Genomic DNA, 23,862 nt, shown 5'->3' with positions numbered 1-23,862 from the left:
GAAGTTACGAGGTCTAAGATTCAGATTTGGAGTGGAGAAGACCGTGAATAATGCACTACATTGAGATCAGTAGACAATAACCATCAGGATCTGTGTATTTCAGAAAGGCAGTTAAGTGAAGGGAGGAAAGGTCTGCAAGTGGCAGTGAGGCGCAAACATGCCTACACCCACTCCTGGCTGACAGAGATTAGTTAGGAATTGGGAAGAGGAGCCACGAAGACGTTAAACCGAGTAAAGTAAGACAGTTTGTGAGCACTTTCATTAACTTGTTTTCCCTATTATCTGGGACACATTCCCCTCAGGTGGTCCCATGGCCCGGACTTCCAAACTTCTGAATCTTATCGCTAAGCGAGGGCACGGCATCCCGCAGGTCTAAAAACTAGGCTACATTCAAGAAACTAGTGGGCTGATTGCCTGCTTGTCTGCAGTGTGTGAGGACCACATAGCAACCAATGACGCAAAGCAGGCATTGGATGGCTTAAGTGAAATTTAAAGGCTTAGAACCACCTCGACTCAATCATTACTTAGGTAGACATTGGTTGAGGGGCGGGGGTGGGGATTTTGTAAATAAAAGATTGGCTAAGCGAAGAGGAGAGTGAGAGTTAGGGAGCAGGATATCAGGAGGCTCTGGACAGACCAACCCGTTCTTCTTAAAGACAAGTCACGCGGGTTTTCTGTCCAAGCCTTTTCTTCATCTTCCACCCTTTCCTTTCCTCGCTCCCCTCTCCTCCCAGGCAGCTTCTCCAACCCGCGACTTCGAACTTTAGGCGGCGCTCTAGTGCCTCTAGTTGGGGGCGTGTCAGAGGGACAGTCTGCCCAGTAACCCGTGACGCGCGGCCCGGCCAGACGAGCTACAAGGAGAAGGCGGGGACCCAGGAGAAGGCGGCCGGGGGAATAAATCCCTATCCTGAGGAGTCAGATTCTTTGGCACCTCCCTCCCTCTCATTTTATCCTCCCCATTCCTTACTTGTTCCTCTATCCGCCTCTTCCCTACCCACTACCTCCTCTCGCTCTCCCAAGCTTTGGCGGTTGGGGGTCGTTGAACCGGCTGGGCGGGAGCAGCTCGAGCATTGGAGGAATCAGCCAGACCACCGGTGAGGGAACCTATACTGGGCGGGGGAGGGGAGAATGATGGGGGCGGGGGAGGTAATGTTGGGGCTTGAAAAGAGCTCTTTCACAACACGATCACCCACTGGAATAAACCTTCGTCTTCCTGGAAAGTCTGCACTAGCCAGAGTGACGCGTTGGGGATCGAGATTTGCGCGCACGCGGGGGTGGGGGTGTGTGTGAAGGAGAGGGGGAATTAACCAAAAGCAAAAGCCTCTCCCCTACATGCCTGCCTACTGCCTTTTCTCTATCATTTCTCACCCGAGTTTCTCTCTTGACATAACTTCATTTCCTAGCCTCCAGCCTTTCCATTTTACCCTTCAACTCTTCTCTTCAACTCCCTTTGCCTCTCGACTTTTCCTCTCCTGTCTTCCCTCTCTTCTTCCTACCCCCTCACCTTCCCACTTCCCCTCATTTTCTCCCTCCCTCTTCCTCTTCTCTAAGCTTATTTCCAGCTCTTAGTATGATCCCTAGAGCCGAACACTCAAAATTCCGCAAGTGCAGCGGGAATGTCGGCTATTGCACCCAGTCTCATGCTACTGACGCCAAACTGGAAAGGAGGGTCTAGGGATGGAAGGGAGGAGTCACGTCCATCTCCCGCTCCCTTGCCACCTCCCCCTCCCTTTTGACTCTTTTGTCCTATATAAATCCCCGACTCAGATTCTGGTGTAGGGAGTAGGGGGAGGAGTTTCTCTGCCCTGGCCATTGGGGACTTGTGTGGACCCATAAAACCCGGGATTTTGCCTATCTTGGGCCGGGAGAGAGGGAGGCTCCACATTTGTAAGCAAAAGCTTTAGGGACAATCCATGGCTTCTTGGCCCTAGAAAGTTAATCAGAGTTTGTTTGCAGAGGAGTTTGAGACATTTAAGCACCACTGTATGGAAAGCATTGTACCAATCCCAACAGTATCTTTTTAGTGCCCACCCTTGCCATAATTGTCCTGCTACCCAGGATTGACCCTGATGCCATAAATATATGGAAGGTCTCACTAACCCAGGACAGTATTAATTCTGGTTTGTGAATTAAGAACTGATCCTTTTCTTCAACATTACTTCCTTAGCGAACTGAATTTGGTAGGCTGAAGAGAGGGGCAATGTAGTGAAAACAAAAATTGACCAGAATTTAAAAATCTTGTTTCTAATCCCAGTTTTGCTACAAAATATGTGATTTGGGGCGAAATCAATGTCTTTCTGAGCCGGGTCTGTGAAGTGGGGTGTTATCCTGAAAGTGGTGTTTGAAAGATTGGAAGGTGTAATTGGATGTGAACGGGTTGTAAAAATCTATGCAAATGTAAATTATTGTTAGTGACTTCTGGAAATTTTGCATAGATTCTTATCTCCCCCATAGCAAGTAGACCACAAATACCTCAAATTCTGTTCCTCCCAGTTAAATACTTCTACTAATAGTGATAATAAAACATTCTAGTTATTTATTGGATCTCTTGTGTGCATAACACTGTGGTGGTTACTAAATAATAGGTTCTTGCCATCATGCCAGGGGGGAAATAGAGCATCTGAATTAAAGAAAAATGGGTGGCAGATTTTGGCTGCTGATGAACATTGTAAGAATTATGCAGATGAAGTTTCTTCAGGATTCCCCAAAATTTGGGACGAGTGTGATAGAGGGAGAGGCCAACTGGTGTAGTACAAAAATTTGGACCCAGGGTGTGGATTTGAACTCCACGGGTGTGGTCCTGAGTAAGTCAGTTTTCTGGGCCACAGGATCTCAGGCAAAACGAGGACTTTGAATTAGATTTATTTAGTTCAACAGTGGTTACTTATGTCAAGGAATCTGGAGACCACCACTGATACTTAATAGCTTTGTGGTGCTGAGGCAAGTCATTTAAATTCAGATACTACCTTAGACATTTTCAAGCTGTGTGACCCTGAGCAAATTGATTAACCTCTCAGAAACTGTATCATCTACAAAATGAGGATAATAATAGCATCTACCTCAGAGGGTTATTTTGAGAAGATAATCTATGTAAAATGCTATGTAAACATCAGCTATTATTTATTTAAAAAAAAACACCTTTGAGAGGACATGGTAAAACTCCCAGGAGGAAAATTTGGATCACAGTTATTTTTATTATCAAATCCCTAAAAGAGACTTGAAGGGGGCAATTTGGCGGTGAAGGACACAAGGGAAGACTATTCTCCCCTTTGCAATCAGATAATTTCTTTAAACATACTAGACTGGTTCTGGAACCAAAGGCAAGAGAGATTTGGAAGAGTCTGTAAGCCTCTGTCTTTGTTGGAAAATTAAACAAATGAGATGTTAAAATCCTCTGAATTCCACAAATGATCCCACCCCAAGATGAGCATTTAACTCTGGATTTGGAGGTAAATGGGAATAGACGAACAGAATCTGTTTTTTACTAAGCATTAAGTATTTGAACCCCAGCTCTCTAGCCATTGGTGGGAAGAATAGACTTCTCTTTATTGGATTTGAACTTTAAAATTAGGACAGTCACAGTTTGAATCTAACTTTTCCCTATTTGTAGTTTAGGTTGGAGGAAGGGGGCTAGGATGGGGATGTTAAGGAAAAATTTCCTTTTCCTAAATCCTTCTTCCCTCAAATTGTCTGGTTTGAAAGGAATAATGGCACCTAAGATTTTAAAAAATCCTGCAGCATCCACAATCCAATTTTAACTCTATATGATATGATCTATCCCTTTGAATTTACCCTCAAATTATCACCCCATCTGGGCCTCTTTACTGCTCTCTAATCCAGGGCTGCAAAGGGTTAAAGTGTCTGAGATCCTATAAAGTCCCATATCCTAGAGCGGCCCCAGACTGTCCTAACAGGAAGGAGCTCTTGCTCGAGACTTCCTGTTGTGGACACTGAGGACGTCGAGACTAGGAGTCATAAAGGGACTAAGCATTGACTCTTTTATTACCTTCCCTTCTTATCTGGTCCCACCCCAGGTATTATGTCATCCAAATTGGGCTTTACTAATCCCATCGGTGAGTTGTTTTTGTTTTTCCTGGGGGGAGGGAGGGATTGGGAGGGGACGGGGGAACTAAAAGAGATGGGAAACAGTTCGGCACCCTTACTTTCCTAAAGAGGCCCCTTTGGTCTGAAGGAAGGAAGAGGAGAGAGTGGGGGAGGGGGATTTGTAAAATTATAATACAGCCTGAGGACTGCCTTCAAGTCCATAAGGAGATAAGAAAAAGCGCCGACACTGTACAGCCAGGCACATAAAAAATGAAACTGGAGATGTATTTCTCACTGCGTCTCTTTTCCTTCTCTTTACTTAATTTATAGAAGGGGATTCAATTGAATGCTTTTGAGATTTTTTTTACCCTTCATATAGGACAATGAAAGTGAGAAAGTGCCATATAGTTGACTGACTTACTGAAAAAGAGGAGGTAAAGATGAACTTCAACTACTATTTACCTTTTACCAAAAATCCTATGAAAGTACAGTAAATCTCCATTATTTCCAGGTATTGAAGAAACTGTTCTTTTTCCCTCACCAAAAAAATAAAGATCTTCCCAGTTAATTATTGGAGCATTCTGCCCTTTTTCTCCCTGGAGAAAAGTGTAGAGGATAGGATGTGGAGAATCTAGCAAGTAGGGATCAAACTGGTAACTAAGGGACTGTATTCTTTTTTCCTCATTTCATTTCTTTTCTTGGAAATGTCAGGATAAGGGACCTTGAAAAATCACTGATCTGCTCCCTTTCTTTTGAGTTGACCACAATTCTTTAGGGTTTAGGATTATCTCTCCCAATACCGTGCTGAGAATTAGACTTTATTCCTAATTCCATCATTTTTAAACACCCTAGTTTGAAACATGCTTCAAAATGTCACAAACCTGCTGTTCTTTCTAGCCTCCTTTTATTCACATAAATCCTCAGTGGAGATAGGGCCAGATCCAGTTATCATAAGTCTCTGATCCCTTCCACCATTTAGGGATTTTATGAAAGCTAAGGAAATAATTAACATGAAAAAACATTTTAACTCAGGGGCATGCTTAATCCATGTTTAATCAATAAACATCAATTAAGTAACTATGAGTAGGCCTCTGAGCCAAAAACAGGAGCTAAAAGTGCTGCAACTTAGAAAAAATAGGAAAATCACTTAACATCAAACTATTCTTTTCACAAATACAATAAAATCTTATTTTAGATACATTAAAAAATTTGTAATTATAAAGCATAATTTGCCTATAAGCAAAAGACTAAAAAAGTGGTTAAATTTAGGGTTTTATTCTAAGTCCACTGTAAATGGGATGTTACATTTTTTAAAACATACTTTTGTTTACTTAATAGTGCCATTATATCTTAGTTTATATGTACAGTATTCCCAAGTAACAAATATTTATCGTTTAAAATAATAAAGGGGCAGCTAGGTGGTGCAGTGGATAGAGCACCCACCCTGGGGTCAGGAGGACCTGAGTTCAAATCCAGCCTCAGACACTTGACACTTACTAGTTACCCATGGCAAGTCACTTAACCCCAATTGCCTCACCAAAAAAAAAAGTATACCCCCTAAAATAATTTTAAAAATTGAATCTTTAACAATTAGACATAATTCTTCCTCATCTGTCACTCACAGTTTATTCCAAATTAATGAGATTTTCTATAATAATCACCACTAGATTATTCACATCAATTTAAGGAAGCAAAAGTTGGGATATTTTAGAAATTATATTTGGTTTGAGTGATTTTTTTGTGCTTTTTTTTTTTAGGTTATTTTCTAGGGCACATGTCCTTTTATACTCTAGTTAGTATTTCAACCTAGTTCAGAACTGAGGCACTGAGAGATGAAGGAGCTGGACTAAGACTAATCCAAACTACTACCTGTTGGCTACCTCTCGGGTGTTCTTTGGGCGTGGGGCTAGCTAACTGGGCAAGCCATAGCATCTCTGGTCTCTTTTTTGCTTATTTATAAAATTAATGTCCATTCCAGCTCTAAAGATTCAGTCACTCTTTAAATCAAGAGCATAATTTAGACTTAGGACCCAAACGGAATATTACAGGGAATAAACCTAGCATACTGTTAAAAGTTAGCCATTTAGCAATTTTTTCATTGATTCATCCATGGATAATTTAAAGGTGAATATAAAAAAATGTTGTATGTGAAATAGTCCATGAAATCCATAATTTTAAAAATCTGTTTGCTTTGGGGTAAATTTCTTTTTTTTTTTTTTTTTTTTTTTTGCGGGGCAATGGGGGTTAAGTGACTTGCCCAGGGTCACACAGCTAGTAAGTGTCAAGTGTCTGAGGTCGGATTTGAACTCAGGTACTCCTGAATCCAGGGCCGGTGCTTTATCCACTGCGCCACCTAGCTGCCCCTGGGGTAAATTTCTTAATATAAAGTGACCTAAAATTAATCAGCAATCTGAACATCTGAGTTTAAAATAAATATAATTTTGAGTTATAGCAATACAACTTCACAAAAGCCTTTTTCAGATACCTTATAGTGTGGACTCTGGACTCCCAAAGGAATGATCAAAGAGGGAAAGCTTGTCAGGTTGTGCCATTAGGGAAAGGCTTCAAGCTTAGTCTTGTCCTAGTCTAACTAAATTAGAGAGGCAAGTTGGCTACAGGGTGATGAAGCATCTCCTAAATTACAAACAGATTTTTAATCTGCCTCCTGTCAATAATAACAATTGCCATTGATATAGTGCTTTAATACTTATACAGAACATGTTATCTCATTTGAGCCGCACAGGATATTATTCACATTTAATAAATTGGACAAAAAAACAACAACCCAGGGTCAAAAGTTAAGAGAGATTTGGCTATACTCCTGTAGCTAGTGTATCCAAGTCTGCCTTGTTGCCCTTGTACTATACTCACCATGCTGAATCCAGTTTGGAGCTACAGTTAGCCTTCCTAACCTTCATCAAAACACATCTCAAGGAAACTTAATCTCACTTTTAATCCCTCTCTCTCTCAGCATCTATTTATTAGTTTGCACTGTTGAGCTAGATTCTCTCATTCTTCTCCAGGGTACAACAGTTCACCCCCTGAAGCCCTATAGGGAAGAAAATCCATGAAAGAACAACCAAGGCAGCTGACAATTGATAGAAAGAAAATAAAGATTCCAAGCAGAAGAGCTTACCGAGTCAGGAACCTCCCCAGACCAAGTGGATAAATACCCTTTCAGCTAAGAAGAAAATTAAGTTTCTCAGGAGAACATACCATTCTAGTACACAGTCCCTCCAGAAAGCAAGGAAAGTTTACCTCTATCCCCATCTGGTCACCATCTCTGCTTTTAGGCAACCACAGTGTAAGGAAAAACTTGCTCAACATATTCTACTTCCTCAGGTTTCCATCCCCAGAAAGTTAAGTGTTGGAGGAAAGAAAACTACCAACAAACAACCCTTGGAGTGCAGAGGGAAATATCCCCCACTAACTGGCCCACCCCTTTTCCTCCAGAGTCCAGAGTTACAGAAATCATTTGTTCCCTGGAATTCCATCCCTTTCAAGCTATGTATGGAGCAGGGAAACCCTACAAATGCATTGAGTGTAACAAGAGCTTCCGCTACAGTTCAGTGCTACACCTCCACCAGCGCACACATGCTGGAGATTGTTGCTACAGGTGCCTCGAGTGTGGTGAGGGTTTTGCACAGAATGCAGAGCTCAGGGCCCACCAGCGCACACATGCTGGTGAGACCCTCTACATCTGCAATGAGTGTGGAAAGAGCTTCCACCAGAGTGTCTATCTAGATCTGCACCAGAGTACCCATACTCGAGGCAGACCCTGCAAATGCCATGCCTGTGGGAAACGCTTTCCCTATCGTTCTGCCCTCTACTGTCACCAGCGACATCACCCTCGTGAAAGGCCTTACCGATGTCCTGTCTGTGGAAAAAGCTTCCGTCAGAGTGCCTATGTTTTCCACTATGAAAGGTCCCATAGTGGTTCAAGTGCTCTCATTGCAGATGGGTTCCCTTCAGGACCGGAGGCCAGTGGAGATAGGTTTATTGTTCATACGAGGCCTATCCTGTCTGCCCCATTGCACCTTGAGGAAAAACCCTATCAGTGTGGTGAGTGTCATCGAGATTTCCGAAGTAGCTCAGGGCTGCTGAAACATCGTCGTGTCCATGAAGCTGGAAAGCCCTATAAGTGTAGTCAATGTGGAAGGAGGTTCGACAATGGGGAACAGCTCTCTTCACACCAGAAACAAAGCCACAGTCAGAGACCTAGTGGAGCCAAGCTGGAGGGAGCCCACAAGTGCCTCGTGTGTGGCGAAGTTTTTAGGCAGGCATCAGAGCTCCAGACCCATCAGGGGATACATAGGATGACCCGAATGCACCCATGCAGTGTATGTGGAAAGAGCTTTAGTAAAAGCTCCACCCTGACACGACACCAGCAGACACACACAGGGGAAAAGCCATTCAAGTGCCCTGAGTGTGGGAAGTGCTTCACAGAGAGTGCTACCCTAGTACGACATCACCGAATTCACACAGGGGAGAAGCCTTATGCCTGCCCAGACTGTGGGCGGAAGTTCAGCGAAAGTTCCACACTCATGAGGCACCGGAGAAGCCACAAGGGGGAGAAGCCACACCAATGTACTACCTGTGGCAAAAGTTTTGGACAACGGTCAGACCTGATTGTTCACCAAAGGATTCATACTGGGGAAAAGCCCTTTCCTTGCCCAGAATGTGGCCGACGGTTCAGCGATCGCTCAGACCTCACAAAGCACAAGCGTACCCACACAGGTGAAAAGCCATACCGGTGTGAAGAGTGTGGCAAGTTCTTCACATGTGTTTCCAACTTAAATGTTCACAAGAGGAACCATGCCGGTGACAAGCCCCACAAGTGCCCAGAGTGTGGCAAGTGTTTCAGTGTTGGCTCCAAATTGGCACTGCACCGAAAGACTCACCAGGGTGAACGCCCCTCAGAGTGTGCTGAGTGTGGGAAGTGCTTTAGCCATAGCCGATCACTATCACAGCACCAGAGGGCCCATGCCCGTGCCAGGGCAGCTGCAGGAACCACCACAGGTGGGTTGGCTGGGATGGCACCTACCCTGATCTTTTCAGTAGATCCTAGCCAAGAGAAGTCAGGCCTGAGGGTGACAGGAGTAGGAGAGAGGTACTAAGCTCCTAGGTAAAAAACACTTAAATCACTTTCTTCTGCTCTGCCTTCTCTTGTCCTTCCTGTGTACATCTTCTTTCACCCCATTCTCAGTCTCTTTTCTCATTTGTTGTTAGTCTTCCTTTTTAGTTTTCTGTATCCCAATGTTTGTCATCACCTCTCTTTTTCTAGGTATGTACTTTGCCTCTACTAGTCTCTGGTTCCTCATATTCCCATCTGTCTCATCTCTGTAGTATATGTAGCAGTGGATGTAGTGGCAGGTAGGTTGAATTAACTGTCTTTGCCTAGACGGGAGAGTGATCCCAGACACATTAAAAAAGGACAATATTTTTTGTCTTGGCTTGTATGTTACCTCTTTGTGCCTCATCTCTTTCCTAGGTCTGCATTTTTTATGTTTATTTCATTCTGTCTTTTCCCACCTCTCAGTATTCCTGTGTGTCTCCATTTGTCCTTGATGCCTGTTTTTTTTTGCTTTCTGTCCTTTCTTACCCCTCTTTTATATTTCACTTATCTTTGCTCTCTTTTTTTTTCTCTATCTCCATGTATGTTAGTCCTTCCGTTTCTGTGGGGTTAATGGAAAGAGAAAATTGAGAGAATGAGGTGTGGGTGAAATACAAAGGATGAGAAGGGTAGGTATGAAAATGTAAAAGATCTACAGAGACCCCAAAAGTATCACCACATGCCAAAACAGTACAAACCAGTGCATGTCAGAAATAGCCTTATACCAGTGAAATTAGAAGGAAGGGATAAGGGGTATACATAAGGTTCCTTACAAACAATCCTCCTGAGTCATCCCCATCAAGAATCCTTGTTCAGTAAAAATACTATATGTTGGCAGACTCAACTCCTGTGCTCTCAGATTGTGAAAGCCAAGAGCTTATTTCACTTATTTGACTCCCCATTGGAGCAAGGAAGTGTTTGTAATTTTCAAGGTTAATCTGGTGGCACCCTGGCAGCCACAGTCTTTATCCTTAATGAGACTGAAGAGGATGGAGGGACAAGAAGAAAACCAGAAGAAACCCCTAGATATCCCTTTCTCCCTGTAATTGGACATTAGAATAAAGGGTGTTGTTGTTTTTTTCCTGACGCCTCAAGCCTTGTTTCTTGAACCTATATAAGAATTTAAAATATAAGTTATACCCACACTTCAGTGTTTAAGGGACCTTCCTTACATCAGACATTCTTTCGTATAGCCTAGACTAATACCATTCTCTTAAGCCAACAGATCTCTTTGGGAGAGAAAAGCTGTACACTTCCAATAGTCCTCCTCCCATTCCCTGCTTTGCAGACCCCTGAAGTCATAGTGGAGCCACTCTACCCCTTCCCAAACCCATTTTCTAGATTTTCCATTATTTTCCCCTCTTCTGGGCCTTTATCTCCTATAGAAAGGAAGACATTCTGAAAAGATATATGGGGAAGAACTGAAACTAAATATGTAAGTCCTAAAAGGAAAATTAGACCCATAGCAGGGGTGAGTGGCAGGTAAGATTGTTGTTGAGGCTTAGGCACTTTAGAAAAGAGACCCCTCACACTTCTTTAAGGGCGTCCAGTAAATAGCTTCCTACAGAAGTCAATTCTAACAGCTCAATTTCCCAACAATTAAAAAACTCAATCTCAACTGAGTATATATGTAAAATAATCATTTTATTGGAAGTAGGAAGCAAGGCAATCCGGTCCTCTGACTCCTCTTAAAGATACGACAGCCACCTGCCTACTTATACTGTCACCCCTTCCTCCTACCTTTCCCCATGCCACTTTCCACTTTGCTTCCTAACACCTTGATGTCTATTTCCTCTCAATCTCTGAGGAAGGGCTGGAATCCAAGGGAGGAGATTTCTGGGACTCACATGAAAGGCTAGATTCCAAAATTTTAGAAGTAGAACTAGAGATAGTGGGTGAAAGGTGGGGCTCTGAGAGGGCAGGGCTTGAGCCAGAGCCAGGACGAGGTGCAGGGTGGCTCTTGCTGCAGTGGGCAATGACATTGTCGGGCTTCTCAAATCGCTTGCCACAGAACTCACAGGGATATTGGAAAGCTGCCGCTGCCTCCTCATGCTTGCGTCGATGCCAGTTCAGAGAGGCTTTCTGGCGGCAGGTGAAACCACAGATCTCACACCTGGAGTCAGGGAGAGGGATCAGGAAATTAGATCCCAGTGAGTGCACATTCCCCAATTCTATGCGCCCTTCAAAACATTAGCATTGTACCCAGTCTTAATCCTCCCAATCATCCTGAAACCAGTTGTCCTAGGCCCCTCCTCGGTCCTAACTGCTCTTCTCAAAAACCAGATGTTTTCTACTACCTGCACACCCCTTTCCAAGTCCTCCTTGCTACAGGGATGCAGGTATCCCCACATCTGGCCCAAGTTCTAGTTCCTACTTACAGTCCAGGCATCATTGTTGTGAGATTCCACTCATCTGATCCTGTCCCTGGCGCTATCCTTGGTTCTGATAGTTAAGCTTTTGCCTTATTTGGCCTTGACCAGGTCTCTTCTGGGGAGCAGAGATTTCTTACTTGCTTGTATGCCCAGCATTTAGCTGTATGGCTGACATATAGCAAGTGTTTAATAAATGCTTTTTCTATCCTCCCCAATATTTTTTCTCCTTATTTTTCATTTGTCTTCATATTACTAGCACACAGTCTAGTGCCTTTTGCATAATAAGTGCTTAAATAATTGCTAGATTAGACTGGACCCCAGCATCCTACCTTCAAGTCCCTACCTCTTCCTCGTCCTTTCTTGAGGCCAGATTGCCCCAATTTCTTTCCCCTATCTTCCAGCCCCTAGGCCACTCCATTGGACACCCCCCAACCCCCACAATTCTTTTCTCCCAGAATTCTGCTATCTTGACTCCGGTTCTTTCAAGGACTCATATGAGTACCTCACACTCTTCACCTCAACCCTTTCTACTCACTGTAATGGTTTTTCCCCAGTATGGATACGGCGGTGGATGATGAGGTTGCTGCTGGTTCTAAAGGAGCGGGCACAGAACTCACAAATGTAGTCTCTAGTATCTGAAAGCACAAAAGGAGATGTCCCAGCATCTGTCACCATTGTTCTATATTATAGCCATACCTCTCATTCTGCTCCAGGGAAACCTCAGAGGAAGACTATTATTGGCTGAAGGAAGACTATTGTTGGCTCTTAAATATATGTCATTTACTGCTCTGAAAATTAGTTTCCTCAGTTGTCAAAAGGGGACTCTTCTACCAAAGATGGATGTTTTGAAAGTCTAAGAAGGTATGAATTCATACATGAAAAAACATAAAAGTACTCAACATATGTAAATTTCTAGATCATTATTATCATTCCCTAACACCACCTTCTTGTCCCTTCTGCTTCAGAAAAGAAGGATCTCCTGGTGTTCTGCCTATCCCTGAAATATAGGCATCTGGATTTCTTTCTTTGTGAAAGCCCAGTAGGAAGAGAAAAAAGATGCTGTTTGTTCTTCATTCCCAAAGAGGACCATGACATCAGGAGTTGATGTCATGACTTGTAGGAAATTGGATTTAAGTAAGGGAGGGCTGTGTAAAGTCACCAGCCTCACTCTCTCTGCTAGAACTATCTGGATCCAGTGGCAAGATATACATCAGGACAACTGGAAATGGCCCTAGATGTTTAAGGGAATTGAGTTTAAGTAACTTGCCCAGGGTCACACAGCTAGTGTCTGAAGTGAGATATGAACTCAGGCCCTCCCAACTTCAGGGGCCAGTGCTCTATTCACTGTGCCATCTGGCTGCCAAAGAGAAAAGATACTAGATTCCTGATGAGGGAATGCTGGGCAGGGAAAGACTAGGCATTATATGGCTGGGTACTAGAAAGGAAATTGGAGCAGATGAAATAGAGTAGATTGGGGGTTGGTGTGAAAAAAAAGGAAAGGAAAAACTAGGAACTGGAAGAGCTAGATGTAGGTGCTTGAAATGGGTAGCGGGGACTAATAGTGATGAGGACACTAGAAAATTCCATTGTGTTATATATTACATATTGTATATTAAATAATAATAAGATACACTCATGTATGGAAATATAAGAACCAGGGTGGAAAAAATGGGTAAAAATCAATGGAGAAGGAACAGAAATAATACTGTTACCAGTATACCACAGACCACAAGGACAAAAAGGCTGTACATAAGGAGACTGGGAAACAGATCACAGGTCTGGCACAAAGGCATCACACAGAGGTGAAAGGGCATGTCCCTTCAATTATATAGACATCCTATGGAGTCTTAATGTCCTTTACTGATAGTTTCATCATTCAAAAGGTAAAGAAGCCAACACAGGGAAATTCTATTCTAGATTTGATTTCACCAAACAAGGAGGAACTAGTGGAAATTGTAGGAACCTTCAGAGGAATGACCACTTTATCTTAGACTCTATGATGGAGGAAAGTAAAGCCAGAAACAATTTGATATTTAGTAGAGATTTTTAGGATAGATTTCAAAGGATTCAGAGGAAGGACTCCATGTCCTATAATTCTACAGAAGTCAGACCAGCAAGTTTGCAAAGCCCCCAAGAATGAAATTTGAAGTCACAAAAAGAAATCATTCTCATGAGAAGAGAGAGCTGTTTAAAAAGACTAATATGGTTACTTGAATATATACTTATCAACTGATATTTTTTCAAAACATACAGGAAAGGCAGGTAAAAGAGGGTGGATTCAAAAGCATGGCATAGTTCTCAGTGTGACTGAAAGCTTAGGAAAGTAAAGAACAAAAAGGTTTTTTGTTTTTATTTTTAGCTATATTGGGGAAAATAAATGAAAAGCAAAGAGAATCAAAGAAAGGATAAAATAAATTAGGGTGATGATAACTAATGACAGAAAAGAAAGGCAAGAGCTGGTCAACCTTATTTCCCTTTTGTTTTCTCTGCCAAGGAAAATAATCTTTGGATTTGAAAGGACAAAACAAAAATAGCCAACAGGAAGGTGATACCTTTAATAAGTAAGAAAGTGCACAGATACCCTGGTACAGAAGAACTACATCCACATGTTCTGAAAGAACTGGTAGACATGCTTCTGAGCCTCTGCCTGTAACCTTTGAAAGATCGTTGAGAATTGGAGAAATATGCCACAAATGGTCCTTTGAAGACTTCCAATAAAGGTAACCTTAGGAATCCCACTTCACTTTTGGATAACCCACTTAGGAACTTTTTCTTGCATCATTTGCTTCCTTATATTATAATGATATTCCCAAAGCACAGATCTGACTACATCACTTTCTTGCTCAAGAAATGGTTCCCTATTTCCTCTAGGGCAAAATACAAACTTATGGCATTTAAAGCCCTTCCCAATCTAGTTCAACCTGTCTTTCCAGACTGATTTCATATTACTTCCTATTTAACACTCTACTGGGCCTATTTGCTGCTTCCCATATAAGCCATTCCATCTCCTGCCTCCAGGCCTTTGCTGACCTATGCTTCTTGGAAGCTCTCAGCTCAGTATCACCTCCAACACAATGCTTTTCCTGATCCTTCAAGTTTTTAGTACTATATACCCCAAAACTACTTTGTATTAATTACATGTATTTTGTATTATCTGCATTCATGTTTGTAGAATTTCTCCCATTTTCCCAGTAAGCTTTTTCAGGGTAATTACTATTTTCTTTTTAACTTTATATACCCACTGTTTAACTTTGTGCCTGGTACTCAGCAGGAGCTTAGTGATAAGCTTGTCAAATTAAATTGAGTGGTCCTTACCACTATGCAGTTTCACATGTTCCTTCAAATGCTTCTTAAAATTGAAGGACTTTCCACAGCTTGGCTCTGGGCAGGAGAAGGATTTCTGGTGGATATGCTGGTACTTTTTATGATGCTGGGGATAAGAAAAATGAAGAGTAGTGATGGAGAAAAAGAGAAGTTAAAGCTCTCCCTAACCAGTTCCCACCATATCAGACCCTGAGGCTGACGATCCTTCCCCCAACATTAGCACATGCATACTTATACAATATCACAGCCAAGACCCTTTAACCACCCCACCCCTAAATCCTCCTCTAAATATAAATAACAGAAAATTTCCCTACCTTATCCCCAGATTCTTTTATCCTCATTTTCTCTACCTATCTCATCACACCCAGCCTTTGTCTTGGTCTCTATTAATCTTCTCCTGCTCATATACAATTCTCCACACTAAATCTTGCCTCCTGCTCTATACAAACCCATGCAGCTCTACCTACCAGAGTCCCCATCTTATCCTAGTTCCTGTACCTCAATACCTTTGAATCCCAGCACTTCTTCCCAAACACCCACTATCTCAATTCCAGCAACTCTCCATATCCTTCACAATAAGCATACCCTATCCCTTTTCCCAGTCCCTAAAACAACATAAGAATTACTAAGCAAAGCCCCCAAGAATGAAACTTAATAAGCAAAAGCAATGAACCATCTAACCCAATATTCTGTGTCTGATATCAACAAAGATGTCTGGGATATGATTGTCCTTTTTGCTGTTAATGTCAGTGTTTAGAGATGTTTTCAACAAAAACCTCAATTTCCTCCTGGCCCCCTTTATGAACTATTTATGTTTTTAGCTTATATAATTTGTTGAGATGAGAATAGGAGGTGTGAGGTTAGTGGATATGACAAATGACTAATTCCTAATTTGCTGTGATTCTAGTGCCCATAAGAAAAGGAAATATTCTTGACTTGTCCCTAAGAAATGAACCGGAACAGGAAGTAGCTGTAAGTGAACTACCATGGCATTACAGAATGCAGGGGCTCTGGACTTAGAGCTGGTTTTTCTACTACCAAATAGTATAACCAAGAACAAGCCATGTAACTTCTCTGGGCTTCAGTTTCTTTACATGACAACCACACAGATTATCACCAAGACCCCTTTTAACTATTATATTTTATGACAAAACTGATGCAATGCTTTCTATAATGTCTAATCTGTTGTTCTATTTTTTTTTCTTATTGCATGTGTAAAGATATAGTTTTGCTTCTTACCCCCTTCCTCACTCTGAGGAATGTAAATAAAGTGATTCTGCTGACTACAGAATATATCCATGCATATATGTTTATGTACCTGTCTATATTAATAAATAAAGCCTTTGTCCATTCTTAGGAACTTTGTGTATTGGGAGTTTATTCCCCCTTCCCAATGGAATTCAAGTTAGCATTTCACATTTAGAATCCCTAGGGAGAAAGCCAAGCACTTCAATAAAGCCTTTAAATAAAGTAATCCCTCACTAGAGAAAATAACTAAGCTATTCTGATACTCCTCCCTAACTCCTTGTGACTTCCTTAGAAGGAACTGGGTTGGGGGCGGCTAGGTGGCGCAGTAGATAAAGCACCAGCCCTGGATTCAGGAGTTCCTGAGTTCAAATCTGGCCTCAGACACTTGACACTTACTAGCTGTGTGACCTTGGGCAAGTCACTTAACCCCCATTGCCCCACCAAAAAAAAGAAAAAAGAAGAAGAAGGAACTAGGTTGACATGTTTAGCTTAGAGAAGACTGAGGAAGAACATGATAGTTGTCTCTAAGCACTCAAAGGGCTGTCATGTTGAAGAGGGATTTGTCTTCTGTTTGACCCCAGAGAGCAGAACCAAGGAGTTGCAAGGAGCCCAATTTAGCTTGAAGTTGGAAAAACTTCCTAACCATTAGAACCATGCAAAAGTGGAATGAGCTGCTTTGAGAGGTAGTGGTTACATTTTCCTTGGAGGTCTTCAAGCATAAGTTGGATTGGGGATGTTATAGTGGGAATTCCCTTTCATTTATGGGTTATACCAGATGGCCTGAGGTCTCTTCTCAAATTCTGTGGTTCTGTAACTGTAAAGTGCTATAAAAGTGAGCTATTATTATTTAGTCCAACTACCACATTTGTCAAAAACAAAAAAACAAAAAAACAAAAAAACCCTGAGGCCCAGAGATGATAAGTGATTTACTTGCCCAAGGACCTCCTATCTAGTTAATGCCAGAAACTGTTTTGTCTCCCAGACTAGTGCTCTTTCTACTACACTATGATACCTCAATTAATGAGTATGAATTGAATCCATCACAGGTGCCTTTCCTGATATTTTTTTCCTGTCTCTGAAATAAAATATTTTGAAGTTATGCTTAAATTCATCTTAGTCATTGACTACCTTCACATAAAACATTTCTTTTATCCATTTAGATGAATGGTCTTTAACCTTCTGTCATGTGCCCCTATTACAGTTTGATGAAGCCTATGGACCCATTCTCAGTGTATTTTTAAATTTTAAAAAACAGGTTTACAAAGAGAATCTTTGTAAGGAAACCAATTATATTAAAATAGTTATCTAAATATTACAAAATGAAATGATACTTGTATAATTCTTTGAAAACCTTCAAGATATATTTTTTTTAAAAGTTCAATTCCAGGTTAAGAATCCCTGATTTAGATGTTAACCCTATTATTATGATGTCCTTTATGTATAGAACTACTACACTTCCCATCTCTATGGATTTCTATTCTGACATTAGTATTCCTCTCTCTCACCAAGTCCTAAGGTACTCATTACTTGGTTATAGCTTTGAGAGATAATATTGCAAAAGCATTTTACATTTTCGGCTTAGATTTTCTGCCTGTTTCCACAAAGTCTGTTGATAGAGAATCACAGAATTCAAATATAGATAGGGTCGGGTTTTTTCTTTTTTAAATTTTTTTTTTTTTTTTTTTTTGGCGGGGCAATGGTGACTTGACCAGAGTCACAAAGCTAGTAAGTCAAGTGTCTGAGACTGGATTTGAACTCAGGTCCTCCTGGCTGGAGACTTTAACCACTGTGCCACCTAGCTGCCCCGTGGATAGGGTCTTAAGAGATACCTCATTTAACTCCTTTTTCATATAGATGGAGAATCAGAACCTGAGAGATGTATTAACTTGCCTCGGGTCACTCAAAAAATAGCACATTCTCAATTCAAACTGAGATCTGACTCCTAATCTAGTGCTTCCCAAAGGCAGTGTGGCATAGTGGACAGGATTCTGGTAGGGGTAAGAAAGACTTAGGTTGAAATCCTGCCTCCAATGCTAACTATATATATATATGGCCAGGGACAAGTCACTTAACCTCTCTAAATCTGTTTCCTCATCTATAAAATGTACAATAATAGCACCTACCTCACAGAGTTTTTGTAAAGACCAAATAATATCACATGGAAAGCACTCTGTAAACCTTTGAGTGCAATATAATTATTATATAGCGTTATTAGTTTAATAACACGATATATAGTCAACTCTTCTGCCACTGCCATATATTTTAAGCAAGCTTTTTAAATCTTGGTATTTCTCCTTATTCCAATACTTTCCTAGTGTCCTCCCTTCAATCCCAAACCCTAATCTCCTAGCCCCATTCTCCCCAAACCATCTCATCCTATCTCTCCCCCACCCCCAGCATCCCATTCTTTATGCCTCACATTCAGGTACTGCCGGTTGGAGAAGATCTTCCCACAGCCAGGAAAATCACAAGGAAGGAGCTCTCTTTTAGCAGCCTTTCTGAAGAAAGACAGGGCAGGAAAATGGGGTTACTCAAGGCTCTCTATACTATCCCCCTCCCTTTTTCCCCTCTATCTCCAAGTCTCATCAATCTTACCTGATCCTCTTGGGACCAATCTGTGCTATGTCCTCATCCAGAGGCATGGGAGGAGGTCTTTGTTGTCGCCTGCTTTTGGGAATAAAGGAGGAAGGGAGATGGAGAGCAAAAAATCATAGGTTTCCAGAAATGAGGAAGAAGTTCTCTATTCTAGCCCTTCACTGGAAGCTCCACAAGGAAGGGAGGCTTGCCAGAATGCCCTCCCTTGTTTTCTGCCTATTTTACCTGGGTCGGGTCTTGGTATCTTGGCCCAATTGGGGTATTCTGTCTACTTCAGGTTGTACTCTGTCTTCTTCAGGATGGGGTATTCCAGTTTCTGACGAATCAGCAGTGGGGGAACTTGAGAGTGGAGGTGTTGTTTCTTCTTCTTTGAGTGGGGGGAGGCAAGGTGGAAGGGGACTAGCTGTACCTAGTTCACTGCTAGGAAAAAGGAAGATCACTCAGCACAGTTCTTGGCACACAGTAGGCACCTAATAAATGTTAGCTGACTGATATCAAATGACTAACCACTCTCTGTCACCCAAACCCCATTTTACACACTGAATGTCAAAGTCCTAAACTTAGAGTATCAGACCCCACTCCAGGCTTTTCCCCCTCAGTCTTTGATCAGCCCATCAGGACCATTCCACCTCCAAAGCTCTTCCAGTACATTTTCTCATCCCTACCTTCAACCTCTACTCCCATACTCTGATTTCATTCACACAAGAATTCCCTGATAAGCTTTTCTCAAACTTTTCTTATCATTAAAGCTCTCGGTACTTCCAGACAACCATCTTAACTTTCCTTCCTCCTAGTCTTCCCCATACAGAACTTCTCTTCATTGTCTTCATAGACCTTAAATCTTAAATATCCTCACTCTTTCGTCATCTCTCATCCCTGGTTTCTCCAGGTCTGCCCATGTTACTAATCTTCATCCCTTTCCTCTCATCCAGCATTTACCAATCTGGAGAGGGGCTGTAGGTCCAAGGGCTGACATCACTGAGGTTATCATCTTCTTCTTCATCCACTTCTTCCTCTACTTCTTCCTCGTCTTCTCCATGGGGCAGGGAAGTCTCAGGTAGGGGTGCCACCCCCCTGCATACCCAAGGAGTGTCAAGGCTGGACTCATTCCCCTCCCCCACACTTCATTTTTTCCTAATCTAGTCTAACCATCTCTCACACCCTTTCCCCCACCTCTCCATTCCTATTCTGTCCCCAGTTCTTCATGAACTCACCTGGGCATCCCAGACTCTTGGGTCCCATCATAGTGCTCAGTTACCTGGGCTGGGGATGGAGATGGGATGAAACAAGGAGAGAAGTCAGAGTTGAAAGAAAAAAGATTAAGTGGTCAGAGAGGAGGTGGAGGTCAAAGAGGAGAATCACTGAGGTCAGGAGAGAAGAGGTTGAGCCAAAAGGAATGGGAGGAATCAAAATAGAAATTGGGGGTGGGAAGAAACAAATTAGAGAACTGAGATGAAGAGATAGAAGCACTAGGAGGGGAATTAAAGAAGAGTCCAATGCTGAGAAAAGGAGAAGTCTCCCCATCACCCCATTCCCTTTTCCCAATTCACCTTCATGTTCTTGCCAACTCCCTGACTTGGTCCACCAGTTCCTTAGTGCTGAATGCTGGATATAGGAAGGACTGGATCCTGGGGGTGCAGGGCCAGAGGAAGGATCCCAGGAAAAGGTATGACCAGCTGAACACTCCCATACAAGCCCCCCATCTGGGCTTCCTGGTCCCCGAAGCCCTGGTACCAAGCTGCATTCACGGCTGTGTGCATGGGACAAGAATACCAGATACTGGAGACCCTCTGGGGGGGATGGCTCGGGGCCTGAAAAGGAGAGATTTATATTAACCATGGAGTCTTCCCTTCTCTCCCTCTCTATCCCTGAAACCTCCAGAGAGCCCATTTTTTGCAATGAATGCTGCTCTCTACTACCTTCACCCCCTACAAAACATCTGGAGTCTCCCATCCCCTTATCTAAATTATCATTTATGGTAAAATTAGCACAAATTACCTGGCTCCCCAGGCCACTTTTCCTCTTCTCTTCTCAGGATAATAGATTCAGAGCTGGAAAGGACCTTAGAGGTCATCAAGTTCAAACCCCTTATCTCACAAATGAGTATTAACATAAACTCAGAAAGGTTATAGTAATTTACCCAATGTCAAAATTAAAATCTTAATTCTGATTCCTAATCTAGCACTAGCAGTTGTTTTTCTACTTTATCACACAATTCAGACATGTCTGAATCCCCTTTAAACTTACATACAACCTACTAATTTTAATTAACATGAGCTTTTAATTAATTTTGGTTGCCAAGTACAGTGTGTTGGTTGTTTCTTGTGGTTGCTAACCCAACCACAGTAAAAACTTTGTTTCCATCACCCCACATATTTTCCTTTCTCTAACTGACTTCACTCTATCCTACCTACCTGCACAGAGTACACAGCCTGGAGAATTGTACCTGCCAAAGGAAAGGAGGTGGAGTCAGGTGAGCCCCTCATTTCAAATCAATCAAGCATTTATTTAGAATCTACCACCAGCACAGCACCGTGGTAGTTGGTAGGCACTGTAGAGAATAAAGTAGTAAGACATGTTCCCTGTCCCCAAGGAGCTTATAGTCTATTTAAGGGGCCAAGCCTAACACATGGGAAACAGGGTACAATGCTGTGTATAAATAGTTTAATGAAATAAATATTTCTTTAAAAGTACTAATACCAAACTCTCTACCATTTTAGTCTTATTCAAATTCCTCCCCACTCCACCCTCCACCCCCCCTTTACACCTCCACTGCAAATTTCCCCCACAGTACTCTATATAGTCCAACAGAGATCCTCCTGACCTATCAAGCAGGAACTTGGCAAGCTGGGAGTGCAGGGAGAAACCGAGCTGCTTCTTGAGAAGACACCATTGTTCCATGTGACCACCCAGCCTGATTCTGCACTTACTTCGCCGGGCATCCAATTCTCGTCGTTTCTGCCTCTGGGAACCAGAGGAAGCAGCCATGGGGGATCCCAAGGACTTGGGTGGGGAGATAATCCCCGCAAGAGGGAAGGGAAGAAGATAAAAATATTATTTAGATCCTGTAGCTCTCCTTTTACAGACTAGGAAACAGGCCTAAGGAAGTGACTATCCAAAGTCACACAGAGTACATTAGATTGTAGTTGATGTACTCCCTATATGAGTACTAATTTAGCTTTGTGAACCTGGATAAATCATGTCTCTTCTCTGGGCCTTAGTTCCTCAAATGTAAAATGAAGAGGATAAACTAAACAACTTCTAAGGAGAACTTTTTTGGCTCTGATATTCTTTTTCCTTCTCAGTCTTTTCCAATATAACACAAATTTTAAGTGTGGAACTTTTTCCTTTTCCTGATTTTGAAAGTCTTTTGTAAGGTCAAGGCCAGTGGGTGAGGAGTAAGACAGTTTAAAAAAAAAAAGGCAAAGTAACTTGTCCATAGTCAGTTATTAAGTAGCTGAGCTGGGATTTGAACCTTAGTCTTACTAGCTATCTAAACACCACCACCACATTGCCACTGACAAAATGGTACAAAGTTTCTCAACAGGGGGAACTATCTGACCTATATACTATTTTTTATCAGATTAGTGCCTGAGTGGGAGGAAATGGATTTATCCCAGAAGGGAATAAGGGTTTTTTCGACAAGGATAAAAGAAGGAAGGAATCGGAAGAATTTCGCAGCCAGAAGAGACCTTAAAGATCCCAGGAAACTAATATCAGAGCGGGACTAAACCCATTTTACCAAGCACCAAGTCCCACCACCTCTAAGCACTCGACACTTAAGAATTTATATGGGGGGGGGGGGTAGAGTTGTTGACTTTGACGTCACAAAGAGGCTGGGTGGTTGCCTTGCTTCATGAGGGAAACAAGGACATAAATGCCAATAAATGGCAGCCATGGTGCATTGTAGTTAAAGTTCGGTCTAAAGTGGGAGATAAGAGTCAGAAACGGCACTTTAGCTCTACAGAAACCCTTATCCCCGCTAACCTGTTTTTCTCTCTCTCTCTCATTCGCCGCCTGCCCCTCTTACCTGTGTTCCCCGCCCACCCCAACCCCGTATGCGCCTGCGCCCCCTGTAGTCCCTTGTTCAGGCCACCGGGGCGGGGGAGAGGGGGACGGAGAAATGCCTTGTTAAGATGCCCACCGCTGTTTCTCTTTTAAGAAAAATCGCCTCTGCTACTTGCGGGGAGTCTCTAGCCCGGAACAGCTACTGGGGGCAGGAGGCAGAAAGACGTGGGCCTAGGCGATAACCTTAAGCAGTGGTTGCTGGGAATTGTAGTCCGCCGTCCATTTTGTAAACAGACTCACCAATTAATACCCCCACCCCTCTAGACGAAAAAGGTTGTTGGTTTGTTTTGTTGTCATAAATTGGCTAGGCCAGAGCGCTCCAAATGTGTTCTAAGAAGTTGTGAACCGGGATGGGGAAAGTGGAAGGAAATTCAAATGTACTTTTTTCCTTTAAAAAAAAACAAAAACCCTGGGGCAGCTAGGTGGCGCAGTGGATAGAGCACTGGCCTAGGAGTCGGGAGTACCTGAGTTCAAATTCAGCCTCAGACACTTAACACTTACTAGCTGTGTGACCCTAGGCAAGTCACTTAACCCCAATTGCCTCACTAAAAAAAAATTTAAAAATTTAAAAAAAAAACTAACTTTTTTGTTTAAAAGCTTCACAAACCTAATAGAAGAAACTCAATTGAACAAAAATAATTTTTGCAAAATAATTTTTATGAATAAACCCAATGAAATTAACCAAATTACATTTAATAAGAACCTATTATGGGCTAGAGATTTGTTGTACAGTTGTTTCAGTCGTGTCCTACTCTTCCTGACAGGTGGCAGCTAGGTGGTATAGTGGATAGAGCACTGGCCCTGGATTCAGGAGGACCTGAGTTCAAATCCGACCTCTGACATTTACTACCTGTGTGACCTTGGGCAAGTCACTTAACCCCAATTGCCTCACACACAAAAATTCAGCCTACTCTTGCTGACCCTATTCATAATTTTCTTAGCAAAGATATTCGAGTAGTTTGTTATTTCTTTCTTCAGCTCATTTTACCGATGAAGAAATTGAGGTAAGTGACTTGCCCGAGGTCACACAGCTAGTAAGTGTATGGGGTCATATCTGAATTCCTGACTCCAGGCCCCGTGCTCTATGCACTGTGCCAC

At 42.3% G+C, this 23,862-nt stretch overlaps 2 protein-coding genes across 18 annotated transcripts; one reads left to right on the top strand and one right to left on the bottom strand.

Annotated features, from left to right (window-relative positions):
- The first annotated feature begins 879 nt into the window (after positions 1–879).
- LOC122753770 (zinc finger protein 672-like) lies at positions 880–16,332 on the top strand. Of its 5 annotated transcripts, XR_006356308.1 has the most exons (4): positions 880–1,094; positions 7,068–9,063; positions 12,243–12,390; positions 12,495–12,656. XR_006356308.1 is itself a non-coding variant. In XM_044001439.1 (3 exons), the coding sequence occupies exons 2-3, from the start codon at positions 7,551–7,553 to the stop codon at positions 15,871–15,873; spliced, it is 1,626 nt and encodes a 541-aa protein (XP_043857374.1). In that variant the 5' UTR covers positions 880–1,094; positions 7,068–7,550; the 3' UTR covers positions 15,874–16,332. The 5 variants fall into 5 exon arrangements, 4 of the variants coding, with proteins under 4 accessions (XP_043857374.1, XP_043857377.1, XP_043857376.1 ...); XM_044001439.1 differs by lacking the exons at positions 12,243–12,390; positions 12,495–12,656 and adding an exon at positions 15,761–16,332; XM_044001442.1 differs by lacking the exons at positions 12,243–12,390; positions 12,495–12,656 and adding an exon at positions 14,024–14,726.
- On the bottom strand, positions 10,781–22,912 carry ZNF692 (zinc finger protein 692). 13 transcript variants are annotated; one of them, XM_044001454.1, is made up of 12 exons: positions 22,841–22,912; positions 21,521–21,699; positions 21,111–21,142; positions 20,247–20,507; positions 19,911–19,959; positions 19,636–19,770; positions 18,922–19,116; positions 18,697–18,768; positions 18,521–18,599; positions 14,845–14,959; positions 12,065–12,164; positions 10,781–11,270 (listed from the first exon to the last, which is right to left on the bottom strand). In XM_044001454.1, exons 2-12 carry the CDS (start codon positions 21,682–21,684, stop codon positions 10,943–10,945), a joined length of 1,530 nt encoding a protein of 509 aa, XP_043857389.1. In that variant the 5' UTR covers positions 21,685–21,699; positions 22,841–22,912; the 3' UTR covers positions 10,781–10,942. The 13 variants fall into 13 exon arrangements, with proteins under 13 accessions (XP_043857389.1, XP_043857387.1, XP_043857390.1 ...); XM_044001452.1 differs by having other exon boundaries at positions 22,727–22,911; XM_044001455.1 differs by having other exon boundaries at positions 18,922–19,113; positions 22,727–22,911.
- Between the last annotated feature and the right edge of the window lie 950 nt (positions 22,913–23,862).

This window comes from Dromiciops gliroides, chromosome 4 (genome assembly GCF_019393635.1).
Source record: "Dromiciops gliroides isolate mDroGli1 chromosome 4, mDroGli1.pri, whole genome shotgun sequence".
Lineage (NCBI taxonomy): Eukaryota > Metazoa > Chordata > Mammalia > Microbiotheria > Microbiotheriidae > Dromiciops > Dromiciops gliroides.
The sequence above is the reverse complement of the archived record's forward strand: the minus strand, read 5'-3'. Positions and strand labels throughout refer to the sequence as shown.